At 34.1% G+C, this 17432-nt stretch overlaps 1 protein-coding gene across 2 annotated transcripts in view; it reads left to right on the top strand.

Annotated features, from left to right (window-relative positions):
- The window catches only part of Slit2 (slit guidance ligand 2), a 313542-nt gene that overhangs the window by 203971 nt on the left and 92139 nt on the right, over positions 1 to 17432 (top strand). For both annotated transcript variants that reach the window (XM_090343777.1, XM_090343776.1), the window contains exons 7-9: positions 2413 to 2484; positions 6043 to 6206; positions 8429 to 8567. In XM_090343777.1, the coding sequence (XP_090199903.1) occupies positions 2413 to 2484; positions 6043 to 6206; positions 8429 to 8567 (375 nt within the window). The remainder of the gene's footprint in view (positions 1 to 2412; positions 2485 to 6042; positions 6207 to 8428; positions 8568 to 17432) is intronic.

Below are 17432 nucleotides of genomic sequence, written 5' to 3'. Positions count from 1 at the left end.
TCATTTTCCTGTTATGTTATATGAACTACTATATTGAGAAAAAGACTTAAAATTAGTAGGTATAGGCTTTTTCATACAATGAGAACTCTCTTTTCATGCAGTTGTGATAACTTTTTAAAAATTAATGCATGTCTACTCTCTATGAAATACTTCAGCAAACATATTTCCAAAGCCATTTTAGCCATTCTCAGTCTCACTAAATATTGAGTGTGAGGAAAGAGGGCACTGGAAAGTGAAAGTCTTTCTGAAGGTTGGGCAATAAGGGGTGAATTACACAAATGACAGAGAATAAGAAAGAGGAAGAGGAAAGACTTTGGTTTCCTGCAGAGGAGTCTGAGCGTGACAGAAAAGTGATGGCATAGTTAACTTCGCCTGTGTGTGGGGTGTGTTAGTGGAAATGCTTGTGGACTGGAACTATGTGGGTGATCACCAATTCAGGGAACTGAGAGCAGATTTCTGAAGAGGCCACAGAACCGGGAACACTGGTTCAAAGGCAATATTGGATCCTAGGATGGGTTGTTGTTAGGGTTCGTAACTTTATTTGCCTAGTTAGGGGAGGCAGGGAACAACGCAAAGGAAAGAAGCTGGCTATGGACAAAGGAATTTATTGGGAAGAGCAATGCAGAAGCTGGGAATGGTGAGGACTGGTAAACAGCTGACCCACAACTCAGATGTCTATTGTCCTCGGGAAAATGGAAGACTGCCATGCAATTTAGTTTTTCCCCATGGAAGCTGAATATGGAAATACATAGATCTCGCATCCTATTAATGTTGTTTGGTTTTTAAGATCTTGCGCTTGCTAAAGCAGGCATTCCCCTTGAGTCATGATCCTACTGCTTTGTTGGGTCAAGTTAATTTGGGATGGGACTTGTGTTTCTGTTTAAGATTAGTCTTCAACTGTGATGTACCTAACCTACTACATAGCACTCATCAGAGAGCCAGGATGACCAGTATGCATTACACACCAGTTTCCATGTTGAGATGCAGTCTCACTAATTGCTCCCAGCAGGCTTGAAATTTTGAGCAGTGTGACTTATAATTGTGAGCCACTACACTGCAATGTCCTGTTTTATCTATGTGTGTATGTGTGGTGGGGAGGTTGTGTGAGCATGTGTATTAAGTAACAAATATTTCAGGTATTTCTCAATCTACGAAGAAAAGGTATTTGGATTAAACAAAACATGTAAGTGAGGCTGGAAGTTGCAATTGTTAGTAGTGTATTGTACATGAAAATTTTGTTCTCTGAGACTGAAAAATTGCATTGATTCCTTTTTAATATTTTTATTGTAATTAATAAAAGGGTTACATGATATTTGCCAGATAGAAGGTGCATTAATTCACATACATTGATACCCTTTCACATTTCTTTGTAAAGCGTAGTAGCTGCAGACCTAAGTTGCTCAGGCTACACACTGAATTTACAGCCAATGCACCAGGTTTGCATTCTATTCGAATACTAACTAACTACTAAATGGAATTGAGTCACAAAGGAACCAGTAAAACATTGGGTTAGTGGTCTCTTGTTATCCCAAAACCCCTAATGGATTTATGTCCTGAAATATGCATTTTTTTCAGACACCATTAAAATGTCTCCTTAAGTAAGATCTAGAAGGTAACACTTTCAACAGATCTATAGAACCATCCTCAAAGTAAGAATACTTAGTAAAATAACAATGTTTGTTCTGGAGAGTAGTAGGAAAAATAGGAAGCAAGTAAGGCTGTACGCATTTCTCTTGAAACTCCCTGGACCACACATTTTCCTTGCTCTAATTAAAAAAACTATTCTGATTGCCACCACACTAAACAATAACCAATGCGCCTTGCTGTAACAGATCTGTTAGAATACATTGACTTTTCCAGTGCCAGAACATCCTACATCTTTCTTTCCTGATTCAAATACCAAGTACAGAGGTATGTCTTTTACCAAAATTTAAATGACATGGATGTTCGTCTTAAAGGCTAATTGGTAGCTCTCTTCTAAGACCTGGCAAAAAGGATTATGTATTGATGCTCTGAGTTCACTTGGAGAATTCATAAATGTTGAATTACATGTAAAACCACTTAAAATATGTTTCCGGATTTTTTCCAACTGTGACTGCCTCACATTCATTGCTTGGCCAATATTTTACAAACAGAAAATGTGTGAACAGATGCAAAATTAAAAGTACCCTGTAAGTATGAATACTCTGAATGAAGTCAACATTGAATAAAGTGGAATGTATGTGAATATATGAAGAGTATTTATCACTGGTCCTATAAAATACTATATTCTCTAAATTATATCCAATAGCTAATTGCTCTGCTTATAAATAAATTAATTAATATTGTCATTAGATATTAACTATACACTTATATATAAAATGATCAATAGTTTTCCCAGTTTAAAATATCCTATTTTTTTTTGTTCCACAGCACTCTCAACAATAACAATATTACAAGGCTTTCTGTGGCAAGCTTCAACCATATGCCAAAACTTAGGACTTTGTAAGTACTTATAATATCTAATGTGTATCCTGTACATAATATATATATATGAATTTCATTATTTAACCATGTCTCTAAAATATCCTGGTTAGTTAAAGAACAAGACCACTAGTTTCTTTCAGGATAATCAAAGAAAACCCCAATTTAAAATTCTAGAAATGATTGTTTAGTATATATATTATTATTTTGTAATCTTGAAGACTTTCTTTTGTGTTGTTTTAAATGTATGCATTAAAGAAGTTTGAAGAAAAAATTACTTTGAGATATTGTAGGGGTCACATTTCATTAAGAAATAGAAGACTCCTTGATTGGCTGTCACAAATGATAAATGGGAAATCTTTATGACTTTATTACTGTACTGCAAGCAGACCTAATAAAGCTAAACTGGTTTTCCAACATTCTTTATAATGTAAAATTCTAGCATCACCCTGTAGTGCTTTGATAATTAAGGTTGTGTTAATGTTTAGAGGTTAAAATACTTTTTCAGGGCTTAAAGATATATCTGAAAATATTTGGCGGAATAAAAATGCTTCTCTAACAAAGTATTAGCTATAATATTTTCATTTTCTCTTTAAAAATAAGTAACTCTAACTCCAATTCAGGAATATATACAGCTACAGCATTTTTATTGGTAAAACTAGCTTGAACTGGGTTTCAAAATCACCTAGACCTAAAACATATGTTTTACATATTGTGTGAAAATGATTGGAAGCCGAACCAGAATGGTGGACTTCTTGGGGGAAATTACTTTTAAATATGGAGAATGCATTTTGATTTAATTTTCAAAGTTATTCTCATTTTAAGACAATTTAGAATTTGTAATATTTTGCATTTATTTTCTCTCTTTAGTAAAAAATATTGATTTGCTAGCTTTTCCATGAATTGTAATATACAAATTTAACATCATTTTCTTACTAAAATTTGACTCTATGTAAACTCTCAACATTATAATCCTCGCAGAATATGATTTAGCAAAAAAGAAAAGAATTCTAAAAGTTCATAAATATAATTCTTTAGTTATCAAATTAAATGAATTGACAGAATTACTTTCCTCTGTTTTATCTAATTATTGAAAAAATGAATTGACAAAATTACTTTCCTCTGTTTAATCTAATTATTGAAAAAAATGATGATGTTTCCACATCCTTGCAACAGAAAAACCTCTAAAACTATAAATCAAACTGCAGTTTTGTTAAGAACATGTCTTATTTTTTATAGCTGTGCACTTGTTTGTTTGCCACATATGTCTAAAAATCTTTTTATATATTTTCTTCCATTTCAACTTTACATACACCTAATTTGTATCCTTGTAGCAATAATGGGTTTAGTTGGAAATGTTTAGTGAACAATGATGTGAGATCTGCTATTGATGCTTTCTCAAGATGGCATTGAAAATTAAGCCACCTGTGAGGTTATTACCCAAAATACTTTGCCAAAAGACTGGCTTGGGTTTAGTAAGTGATTGCTAGTTTTAGAGTTTCTTTTGGTTTGTTTATTTATTGTACTCATGTTTGAACTCCGGGCCTCACTCTTGATAGGCAGGTGTTTTATCACTTGAATCATAGGCTCTAGCAGAATGCAAAAAAAAATGTTCAACTAACTTTTCATTCTCTTGGCTTTAGTTGGTTCATTATTCTATACTATCATTGGTACTTAGAAACTCTATTTTTATAGTGCAATTATCTTTTTGGAGCGAGTTCTATGTTTTACTATCCATTAGCATTATTGGGTTAGAATTGAATGCATCAGCAAAAAGGACTAAAATGGTATTACTGTGTCATAGATGATTCTGCGAAGGACTCTTTGATTTATAGCATTAGATGGCCCTGTCCTTTAGTTTGAAAGAAAAAAAAAACATAAAAGCCAGTTTGAAGTCATTTACTTAATTTAGTGGATACATTTGTCGGATATTTTATTAATGGAGAAGTACCATTTGCCAGTTGGAAACCATCCACGCTCTGGGGGGTGGACCTTGCAGACAGAGAGGGGACCCACTTAATTCCTTCACTCCCAGCCACTTAGGCCTTTTAATTTCAATCTTTGCTTTTGGGAGATATGTCCCCAAGGGCCAAAAATGATTAATCCCTTCTTTGATTTTAATAATAGAAAGAAGGAAATTGGGATCCTGATGTGCACAAGATTTTTTTTTCCTCATGAGTTATTTTTGTCTTCTTGAGCAAAAAATGTAACATGCTTACCACATACGTACAAAAAGCTGGAAGTAGGGCTGTGGCTCAAGAGGTAGAGCGCTAGCCTTGAGAAAGCCCATGGACAGTGCTCAGGCCCTGCATTCAAGCCCCAGGATTGGTGAAAAATAATAATAACGTCAAGCAATGAGTTTCTGACATGGGTATTACTCACCATTTCCAATCAGAAGACCTTCCCCCTTGGCATCCACGACTCTACTCAATAGCATTAGTGAAGGAACTGTTGAAAATATCAACTGTACAGTGCATAAAAACTAACTGCATTCAGCCATTCTTTATTAAAACTGATTAATTATATGGCATCAAACCTTCCAAAAAAAGATATTTTAGGAAAATGTTATTCTGTTTCTTTTTTTAAAATTGGTGATATCAAAGAAACAATTTCTTGTCCTTGTTAAAAGTAACTCAAGAGTCTAAGGGGAGGCATTTCCTGGGCTCAAATATGGCCACGTTGTAGCCATTTTAAGCTAACGTTATTTCCAATTAATCCATTCTCAGATATCTCCTTGCTTAACAAAAAACAAAATTGGCATAAGCATGAAGTACAAGTAATTGAGATTTTATATAAAAATCAAAATGATCTCTAGGATATGAAACAAGAGGTTTATCTTGTGTGATTGTTGTTCTTAATGTACTATGTTATTTCTCTTCTCTTTTATTGCATTTTGGTTAATCTCATATAGTTACTGTATCTGACTTCGTTACCTGGTACAGTGTATAAATGTTTATTTGTTTATTTGAAATAAGAAAGGGAAGGGGGAAACAAGATGATTGGGAGGAGGTGAGGGGAGGAAAATGGGGACAAAAACATGAGAAGGGGTATCAATGTGTGAGAAGTAATGCACCTACTAGCTGGCGAATATAACTGTAACCCCTCTATACATTACTCTGACAATATAAAATTTAAAATTTTTTTAAAATAAAAAGAAAACAAAAAAATGTAACCTGCTGAAGATTTTGCAGGCACTGTTTATAGAGATCACTAATATAGAGATCCAAGGCTCTTTGTTTCTTTCTCCTTTCTCTGACCGCCCGGCCCACCCATTACTCTCAGTATACTAGGACTGCACAGCAACTTGCCACATTTTGTCTCTGCTCTTTTTGGAATCACATAAGAAAAATAATATTACCATGCCACACTAGTGTCTGTGTATTTGCTTAACTCCACATAAGAGACTTGATTCTGTGCTTGTGAATGGCTTTAAAACTATTGAAAACATGCTTAGCTTGGAGTTTGCACCATTATTTCTCTATCTATATTGAGAAAGAATAGCTATTTATTCTTCTTTATGAATTTTTCAACTTCACAAATAACTTTTTTTTTCTCATTCTAAATTTTCTTCTCATTTAGTCGACTCCATTCGAACAACCTGTATTGTGATTGCCATCTGGCCTGGCTCTCCGACTGGCTTCGCCAAAGGCCGAGGGTGGGCCTGTACACTCAGTGTATGGGACCTTCTCACCTGAGGGGCCATAACGTAGCAGAGGTTCAAAAACGAGAATTTGTCTGCAGTGGTAAGGGAGAAAGAATGGTTATCTTATAGCATTGTGTTCTATTAAGTGACAGAATGAGGTATGCATTACCAAGTTTCCTGTATTTCTTATTAACATGAGATGAATGCATTTATTAGTCCAGGGAGACATTCTTCCTACAGTATGAATATATCCTAGGATATTTGTACTTCATTGACAATGACCCATTACTTATATATAAATTTTTTCAGTTTGCATTCCAGGGGAAATATTGGAAATTCCAAGATTATAATTGTACTTGGAACTCCTTGTCTTTTCTTTCTAATTAGTCATTCATAGATATCTGTAGATTAACCACTGATCTAGCTCTTGCTGGATCCCTGCTCTAAAATCCATAGTAAGTCAAATGGAATTGGACAGCCATGACAGATGTTTCATGTGTGCACAGATATTATAATGATACAATTCTAGATAAATGACAGGCTTAAGTAATGGAATTCTGAGGACAAAAGAGAAGGATATGCCCAATGTAAAATATTGGTAGCTAATATTGACTGAATTCCCTATACTTAAGCACCTTAGGTATTCTATAGATCTACTTCACTTTATTTCCCTCTTCATTTATATTCAATATATAATCTTTATATTAGAGATACCAGTGTTCAAGAAGTAATGTACATTCTGTCTGAGGAATGTAACTGTAACCCCTCCATATATCACTCTAACAATAAAATACAATAAAAAAGTGTATTATATGTGAATATGTAATTATATATGAGTATATATTATTGCATATGAGTTATATGTGTTCTTTTTCTTGTCACTGTTCCTTAAAGTAATATGGAATAACAAATATTGCTTTAGATATTGTAAGTAACTTTATAGGAGATGTTAGGTATGTAACTTAGATAATAATATTAGAATTCTATGATGACTTTACATCTATGCATGGATGTGGATATGACATCTACAGTTTTATGCCATTATAAAGGACCTGATCTCTATAGATTTTTGTGTCTAAGGAGGTACTGAAACCCATACCCCATGCATATCCATAACTCAAAACATCATGATGCATCGTAAGTAATGAACAGCTGTTAGAAAAGAGTGAGGGGACATAGCAAGTATTGAATGTGATTTTAATATGTTTCAGACTATTTGGTACATTTTTCTACTCTTTGTAATCTAAGCACTGTTCTTTTTATAATTCCATGGAGTAGTCTTGGTGGTTCTGATTGCTATTGAAAATAAATAAATAAATGAATGACTAACAATTCACTCCTAACCACTTTTTTTCTCTCCCTTTACTTTTTCCTTCCTGCTTTCTAGATGAGGAAGAAGGCAAGTTCATGTACTTGTTTTGTTTTTAGACTTAGACTATGGCTGTGGTCTGGGAATTAGTCAGAAGGGATGGGGTCAGCAGCAGACTTACCATGGTCTTGACATACCGGCCTCAATAGGACACTTCCCCTGAGGCCACAGAGGAGCCACTTGGCCCTCAGAAGGCAGGCTTTTACAGGGGCTTGTGGGGTACAGCCCCGCTGATATTGTATTGTTTATCATTCAAACATAAATTTCCATTTCAAAATGGTTTTATTTCTAAATACTGAGCACTTTTACACATACGAAGGTGACTACGTACCTTAAAATTTTACATCCTATGAAGCCCTGAAAAGAGCCACAGGGATGAACAAAACCAAGTGTCATAGAAATTAGAGCAATGACGAAGAAAGCAGCAATTTTCAACCTACACAGACGTCAAACATAGCATTATCCAATTTTCTTATATTTATTGGACACAAAATACTAATTGGAACAACACCCATCATTACAGATGAAAACCTTTTGATTTTTTTGAGAGAAAATAAATTACCTCAGATAAATTTTTATTAAAGCCAATACCTAAGCTTATTAGCAATGAATCTTCTTTAGTCTGAAATTGCTGCTTTTCTTGGAACTTGATATAGTTTTAAATAGAATTCTAACTTTGAATCCGAATTTAGCTTTCCTCCTGATTTTTCAAGTCTTAAGTATTATCAGTTTTGTATAACCAGTTTTGAAAATCTTTCTTTGTCTGACTATTTAACCTCAAATACCAGATGCATGCTTCCTAATACACACTTTAGAATAGAGAGAAATATTAATAGGTTAAGTACAAAAATTTCTTTCTGTCTTCTGTTTTGTGAATTGTGATAAGTCTGTATGGTTTATGACTACGACATTTAAAGGAATAAACTAATGGCTGCTTTCTCCCTCTCTTTCAGGTCACCACTCGTTCATGGCTCCTTCTTGTAGTGTCCTTCATTGCCCTGCTGCTTGTACCTGTAGCAATAATATCGTGGACTGCCGTGGTAAGGGTCTCACAGAGATCCCCACGAATCTGCCAGAGACCATCACAGAAATGTATGTGTCCTAAAATTTCTTCTTATAACTCCACCTCTTGGGTTTAGCAGATCTGATTAATTAACTTCTTTTCACAAATGTGTTAACCCCTATTCTGTTTGATTAGGGACCTAGGATATGATATCCTACACACAGAATTTAAAGCAAAGCAATTCAAGAGAAACCCTCTCCTGAGAGGGTTACCTTTAGGAAAAGCCAACTGTGTGTACCTCGTGTAAAGTTTTGCATTTGTAGAGATGCTTTTGTCTTTCGGCAACTCAGTACCATGGGACAAAAAACATAGGGACCCAGATGCACTGAATAAAACATAGACACAAGATAGCTAGATGATATATTACATGTTCAAGAGCTTGAATCCCTAAATAAATCCACTATTTTGTAGAAATGGCATAGTATCATAAGGAAATTCTCACTGTGCTGCAATGTCAGATAAATTAGAATGTATTTTAACCTAGATGATGACCTGTATCAAAAGCTAATTTCCCAGGAGGAGGGATTTTAAACACTGAGTGTGCAAGTGCTGAATGCATACCTGTGTCCTTGCTAAAGCTAAGTCATATAAATAAAACATGGTCATATAACATGTAAACATAAATGTACTTACCATCCTTGGAAGTTGGTACTAAGGGAAAATCTTTATTTCCATACACATTACTAATGAAAGTACCTCCAGGCACTTGCATTATTGCTTTATAGGTCCATTTCAAAATACAACTCAGTAATTGACTTTTTTATTTGGTCAATTATGGGACTTGAACTCTGGTCCTGGACATTATCCCTGAGCTCTTCAGCTTACGGCTACAACCCTACCCCTTGAGCCACAACACTACTTCCTGTTTTGACTTTTTGATTGAAACATTTAGAGGCTCATACCTTTTGTGATAGGGAAAACACATGCATTCATTCTCCCCTATGCATTCATTTCATTGTTATAATACATTAACTGTTATATGAAAATAACAATAGCTATCCAGAACCAGATCCACTATGTCTATTTAAAGTTTCTGACATGGGCTGAATACTAATCCCAAAACATGGTCCTTTGCTGAGATGGCACATCTGAGATTTGACATAAACATCAAGTAATACATGCCCACGGTAATAGTATTGTCATACACGTTATAAATTATTGGATACACCAGTCTACACAGATGTCATTTGTAAATATCTCCTTAGCTGAGCAATGGGAAAAGATTTTGATGTACTTATATGTACTTAACATGTCAATCATTACATAAATGATAATTCAATTTTGGAATGAAGGAAATTAGAGATAATAGATTGGATTTCACCATAATATATCACAAGCAATTTTTGGTCAGGAAAAAAATATAAAATGCAATCAAAGAATAACTCTGCTTGGTATTTCATAGACAACAGTGTAACATTAACAAAACTGAAACCTCCATTGGGGCGAGTTCATAAAGTCTTGACATATTAGACTTTATTTTTAATGCATTTGGACAGAGAATACTTTATTTTTGTGGGTCATGGGGCTTGAACTCGGCCTGGGTGCTGTCGGTGAGCTCTTCATCTCAAGGCTACCACCCTACCTTTGATCCAAACCCCACTTCCCATTTTCTAGAAGTTAATTGGAGATAAGAGTCTCAGGTCCTTTTGTGTCTGGGTTGGTTTTGAACCTTGATCCTCAGATCTCAGCCTCCTGAGTAGCTAGGATAAGAGACATGAGCCACCACACCTGGCTTGGACACAGAATTCTTAAATGAACCTCCAAAAAAATTGATCTGACAATTTTATTTCACTGATTTAACAAGCCAGGAAGAGAGCTTAATCCATTGATTGAAAGGGAGGCATATGAAGTGATGAAACTGTTGGGTCAGAGTTTGGGAATGGTGAGGCAGAAGCAGATCTGACAGCTCCTATAGGAGTCAAATTACTCGGCTTTGGTAGTTCATGGGATGAAGGATGGAGAAAAATGGACTACGATTTACGCCAGAGTATGGAATACGAGTGACTGGGTTGGCTGTTGCCTATAAGAGGCTGAGGATCAGGCAGAAGCCTGAAAAGAAAATGAGTTTTCAGCTTGTAAAACATTGAAGTAAAAATGGCATGTATAAAGATAGTAAAACTGGCTATAATAATTGGAACACAACGAGGTCTTGAGATGACAATTTGGGGATAATTGAAATAACAGTGTCTATGTGGATAGAGTTATCAAATGGGCAATTTGCAGGAAAGCAACAGAAGAGAAGCCCAATGCCCTAAATAGCAACAGCAGAAAGCTTTGATAGAAAAGCTGGAAAGGAAAAAAGAAAAGATATGTAGAGGCAGACACACCACACAGTTAATGCAGCAATGTATGAGAGTGATTTGGTAGTCTGATGATTATTTAGTGCTGAAGAATTCCATTTTGACAGAATAATAGCAAGTTCACCACTTCTTGGGGGTAATAAAGAGAATATTGAAAAATACTGGGAAATGAGGATATGGAGCTATTGAAAGAGCTGAGCTGATTGACAATTCCTTTTAAGAAGTCAGTTGTTTTGCTCTAGAGAACAAACGGATTTTAAGGTACCATAACCTGCAAATATTTTTTTTCAATTAAAAAATAGTTTTGTGGAGAAATGAGAGCCAAAAATTTTAAAAAGATGCATGAAAATAAAATCATTGCCATCACAGAAAATAAGGGACCCGATTTGCTCATGAGAAAGGAAAGAGGAAAGTTCTTGAAGCCTGTTGATTGAAGAAGTAATTGTAGACATTGCATTGAAGGTAGTATGAGCCATTTGAAATGGTTTATCAGATGTAGTCTATATTTCATCCCAGCACGTCTCTTCTGCTTTTTATGCTCTATGAATTTTGTATAATGATAGAATTCAGCAGCATGGAAGTTATAAAAGAATCCATCCCATTGGATTTGCCTGTATGGAAGAGATGGTATGTCAGGTAAAGCAGAAATACAAATTTAATTAAATTTGTAAATAGAGTTGAAGGCACATGCGTACCTTTAGAGTGAATTTTACTTCTCTGATTATTTCATTATCAGCTTTATCAATAGACTGGTAATAAATCATATTTATTTTCAATGCCAGCAAAATGCCTTCATTATCATTTGTTAGTATTATAATTTACTGGCTTAGTGATTCCTTTCTCTTATTCATCTTATTTCTTATAAGAATAAAGACCACCACAGAGCTCTAGCCTTGAGAAAGCCCAAGGACAGTGCTCAGGCCCTGAGCAGGACTGGCAATAAATAAATAAATAAAACTTTCTTGACAATTAGTTTATTTTTTATTTAATGTAAAATAAAAATATTTAAAAAATAAGCAATAAGTTGAGTTGGAAAGAATGGTGGAGAACAATAGAGGGGAAGTGATATTGATCAAAATGTATTGTGCTTATAAACTCATTTCTGGAATGGTAAATCCTTTGTACAGCTATATAAAGTTAATTAAAATATAAGTTTGAAAGAAGAGACAAAAAGCAAATAATAGAAGGGATGAGCTTGATCAAAACATGGTATGTAGCTATGGAAATATTATAATAAATCCCCTTTGTGCAATTGATATATACTAGTGAAAACAAAGAAAATAAACATCTAGTTACTTCAAAAAAAAAAGAATAAAGACCACCAGAAAGATTTTAATTGCATGTGCAACTCATGTATAATCTTGGAAGATTTCACATTCTTAACACCTGAAACTTAGAGACATGCCTTAGATTTTTATTCAGATATTTTAATTAATATTTTATTATACATTATCTGTAAGAAAATCTTTATTTCACATCATCAGATATTTCAATTATGTTGACTTGATTTTAACCATATGACACTTTTGCAATTGTCTTATAATATACTCCTAATAAAAATAAAAATACAGTTTTACTATTTGGGACTGATTATCTTCCTGTAAGTATAATTAGAAAAAACCCTGGATTTTCTTGTAGGTAAAATTTCATACTTTAGTATATGCCAAAACTTTTATTAGTTAGCTGTAGATTAGAAATACCTTGTATGACTCAGAATTCAAGCAGCCAGCTGTTTGTATTTGTACAGTTGGGTACTGTGCCAGATCCTATCAGTTAATCTTCTCATGAACCTGAACAGAAGGATTCATAAGGTAAAATGAAATAGGAAAAGTAAAATATGCAGGATAAACACTGTCTAGAAATCTGGTTTCACCATACTTAGGTGTCACCAATTTTAATTATATATGTGTTTATGCATTTTCTGACTGCCATTACTGAGGCTTGAACTCAGGTCTTTGTATCTGTTAGACAGAAATATCACCACTTGAGCCCCAGATTTTTCACATTTTTCTTCCGCACTAAACTGTGAATTTTTCAGACAGAAATTTATTCTTTCTAATCACCAAAGAATAGTTAACAGCAAATGTGCTACCTTGGTGCAGAGTAAGATGCCAACACATATTTGATACCTGTTGTTTTAATGCACTAGCAAGAAGTTTATCTAAAGCAGACTTGTCTGTGAGAGATGTATTAACTAGTATTAATAACTAAAAGTATTTCCTCCATCTTGTCAAAATAGTGTGTATAAGCCTATACTCAGAAGCGTATTAAATATAGAACCACTGAGTTAGATTCAGCTGCCAGCTGATTTTCTTTGTCTTTTTCTTTTTTTTGCCAGTCCTGGGCTTGAGCTCAGGGCCTGAGCACTGTCCTTGGACTTTCTCAAGGCTAGAACTCTACCACTTGAGCCTCAGCACCACTTCTAGCTTTTTTTTCAATGTATGTGGTACCGAGGAATGCATCCTAGGCAAGCACTCTACCACTAGGCCAAACTCTCAGCCCTCTTTTTATTTTTTTAAAGGAAGTGTCAGGCTTTGTTTTGTCCTTTCTGTATCCTCACTCCCCTTCTGAGCTGTGACCCCTTAGAGATAAAACTGTTACTTGGTAACCACGGCTGACAATATTAAAGCAATAACTGAAACAGCAGCAATCAGTAGTGACCACAGAAACCTGGCTTTGAGTATGCATAGGGCTGTTTTGTAAGGTGGAAGTCCACAACACACAAAAGAATGTCACCACTAACTGTAAAGCGCTTCGTAAAATTCACATTTATAGAACAATAAAGACAATGCAAATGTCCTCAAAGAAAAATGTTGAATAGAATAGAATGTTTAAGACAATAAGCTAAAATAGGGGTATACCACTAACAATTTCCTTCATTATCCACATCAGTTTGTATCTTGCTCTACTTTATATCTTAAATGATTTCAAAATCTTCTTCTCTGTCCTCAGCTAACCAGTGTGGCATTTTAGAAGTACTCTTATTGAGATATGATAAGGAATTCAATCATCTTCAAATGGGTCTGAAACATCTTCCTGTAACTCCATATTTCCTTTCTTTGGAAACGAATAGATATTTCATTCAAATCTCTTCACATCTGAGAACATATTTTTTTTCTATCTAGACAAAGTAACTAAAAAGAGTTTTATTTGAAAAAGTCCACCTGTGATGTGGCTAAAACACTGGTCTCCATTTTAGATTTATTTAAATCCAAAGTCCCCCAAAGTAGACACAGTTTGGGCTTGTTAGAAAATTGTAGAAGAAATTAAAAAAGAAAAAAAAATATCAGGAAGTAAGATATTCTGAAGAAGAGAATAAGAGGAGCAGTAAGTGCTCAGGCGCCATTTGCCAAATGGTAGCCAGGGAGGGGAGAATTGCAGTTTGAGACCAATTCAGACCAAATGTTACCTGAGACTCTACCTCAACCATTAGCTGGGCACAGTGCTTTGTAGCTGTCATCCCAGCTTATGTAAGATGCTAAGATGAGGAGGATGGCAGTTCTAGAAAAGTTTTGTAATATCCAATCTAAATAGAACAGTGTGAGGATACTTGGAACTAGGAAAAGCGTATATAAGATGATGGATATCCAGATCTGCTTGGGGAAAAAGTATAATCTAGTGTCAAAAAGGAGTTGGCTAAAGCAGTTGAACATCCTGTCTCAAATGCACAAAGTCTTGATTTCAAATTTCAGTATCATCTCATAAAAAAGAAAAGATGAAAAGAAACCTAGGATGTCCAGGCTATTTTTAGAACTTGTGTTCCTCCTGCCTCAGTCTTTCTGGTACTTGTCATGACATCACGACTGGCTTCCTGTTCATATTTGCCTGAGTTCTATCGGCATGCGATGTATCATAATGTAAAATTTTGGTAATTGTCAAAACATTGAATTCGATGGAAGCCAAGTCATGCCTGTACGTTCTCCCTTTCTCCTATTATGTAGCATGGGATGGGGCCAGGAGTTGGATTTCACTGGGGCAGGTGTGGAGTGTCCCAGTGACACAGTCCCCAGAGCTTCCAAGCATCCTTTTTTTTTCAGTAGGAATGACAGCAAAAGTAATGAGAGGCTGTGGATTGAATGAAAAGTACTATAGTGAGGAAACATTGAATGTGTCCTATAAGATAAAATTAGGTATATTACAAAGAGACTCATGGACTCATCTCTACATTTGGCTACTTTGAATTCCTGTTAGTTGAAAACCTTGATCTCACCTCAGGAGTAAGCTGGTCTCCAGCTGCCATATCACAATAACAAATTAACTCCCAGAATTTCAGCCGCTCTGAAGTGATTGTTCTGAGAGCATTTTGAGGTATGAAATTTTGAATGGATTGTGATAGAATGTTTCATTCTCTTGATGCAGGTATAGATTTTTTTGTAGCACAGCAACTTTGCAAACCATTGTACAGAAATTCTATAAACTGTGGCAACTGGTCAGCAAGGCCATAGATGGTAACCACATAGTCTGCCTTGTTTAACTTTTAAGCATTCCTGTCATTGCCCCAGGAAGCCTTATTGTTCTTTCTCTTTCATGTGTCTGGAGGAAGATCAAGGAGATCCTCAAATTTGGGGAAGGAAAATTCTGCTTTTCCAAATTTGTAGGATTCACAAAAGTTTATCATGCTCTTATGAGAGAGTGAACAAAGCAAATGCATTGTAAAGAAAATTTACTTTGTCGCATCAACTTGGCTAATCTATTCTATGCTAGTCTACGAATAAATTAAGGCTCTTGTGAAACATTGTATAATGGTGAAGCAGTACTTGGGAGGGGCTTTTTTTTCTCATTCTTCTGGATAATTTGAATGGATACTTATAAAGAAATAAAAGTAACAATGAACCTGAAGTGTTATTTGCCTGATTGCAAATTAGGTTCATGATACTGAATGCACCATCTTGAAATTTCTTATCATATGGGTCTATACAAACCGTTTATCACATATATCTTTAACTGTTTCCCTGATTATAGTTTTCAAGATACTGAATCCTTAACTTCATTAAATTAGATTAATTTACTTTTTAATCTACCTATCTAAAGGTATTTGAATTAGCATAGGCAATTTAGATTTGATCAGCTTGTTTGAAGACATTGCATTCTATATCCTCTGGTTTAGATGAAGTACAAATAGAAAATAGAAAAGAGATACAATTGATCAATTAGCATGCCGTTAATAGCATCCCAAGTTAACCAAACAAGTATAATATGTGATTAGATGATTTTGCTTTTATTTTACCAGTATTAAAATGAAAATAAAATACACTTTAATTCTTCAGATGTAAATAACCTGCATTTACTATTTAGACAGCATTGATAAAAAACATTTAAGTGAGGCAAATGTGACTTTTAACATAGTTTGTGAGAAAGAACTGGTCTATCATCTGACTTCTCTTTGTTGAATAAGTTGATAATTTAAAAGTGGAACTAGTTTCTTCATAAAATAGTATATCCCCCTATGAGTTAAGAAAATGTTGCAAAAGGGAAACTTACACAATCATATGTAAGTTCTTCCATTTACTGGAGGATATTAGTAACTAAATTATTTGGTAATTTTTTTTGTTTAATTTACTCCCAATGTGTTTGCTGCTATTGGACTACCCAGAAATAGCAAACCTACAGTGATATTGAAATTGAAATTTATATTTTCAAATTTGTCAGACTACTAATATATAAATATGATTTTCAAAATATATGTCATATATTAAAAAAATCTTGTATCAGTCTTAAAACCCTCCTTATGATAAAATAATTTGCAAAAATCATTTATAAAAAAAGTTTTTCACTTTACTTCATTTCTTTGTGAAATAGAGTACAGGAATCTATATTCCCTAAAAGTTATTAAAACATTTTTATTTTTGTCTTATAGAAAATGATTGCTTGTTATAAAAATCTTGTTTCAAAGCTAACTTCCTAAATTTATTGAGAGTAGAAATGAGGTCCTTTTGGCCTAATTATTATCAAAGGACTATGTATTCTTTTATTAAGTAATATCATTTTGTCTAGAAATGTCACTTAAATGAAAAGTCTTAAAATCATAATGACTCATTAAGTATATATATATATGTATATATATAAGAGCTATAATTTCAACTCTATATGTACATATATATAGCATATATTCACAGATTAGCAAATAATTTCATTTCTAGGAATTCTGTGAGTATTCATAAAGTCATAAAGTATCTAAAACAAATTTTCATTATCCAGAGATTTTATTTTTCATAGTATTATATAATAGTTCCTGAAATTTTCATATCATGGTTTTATCATGGATCCAAATAAAGATATAATAATTTAGCACCCTACAGAATACATAGTCTCCACAAATTATTTATTATACAAACTGTATTTGAATATGTTTGTTCAGAACAATGTTTCACTAATTCATATTCCCCAACAACATAGTGGACTCTTTATAATGCAGCTCTACAATAACACTGTATAAGTTAACTTATGAAAAATACATTTGTAAGCTCCATAGGTTACAGTTGCATTCACCAGTAATCACTGGAGGTTTGCCTTTTATATTTTGGCAAAATTCCCAACTATGTATATGTATCTTGAGAAATCATATCCATTAGGATATAAAAAAGCAATTATCTT

The sequence above is a fragment of the Megascapheus bottae genome, chromosome 13 (assembly GCF_031878675.1).
Source record: "Megascapheus bottae isolate mThoBot1 chromosome 13, mThoBot2.hap1, whole genome shotgun sequence".
In the NCBI taxonomy this organism is placed as follows: domain Eukaryota; kingdom Metazoa; phylum Chordata; class Mammalia; order Rodentia; family Geomyidae; genus Megascapheus; species Megascapheus bottae.
Note: the sequence above shows the minus strand (reverse complement) of the source record. Positions and strands in the feature narration are given on the sequence as shown.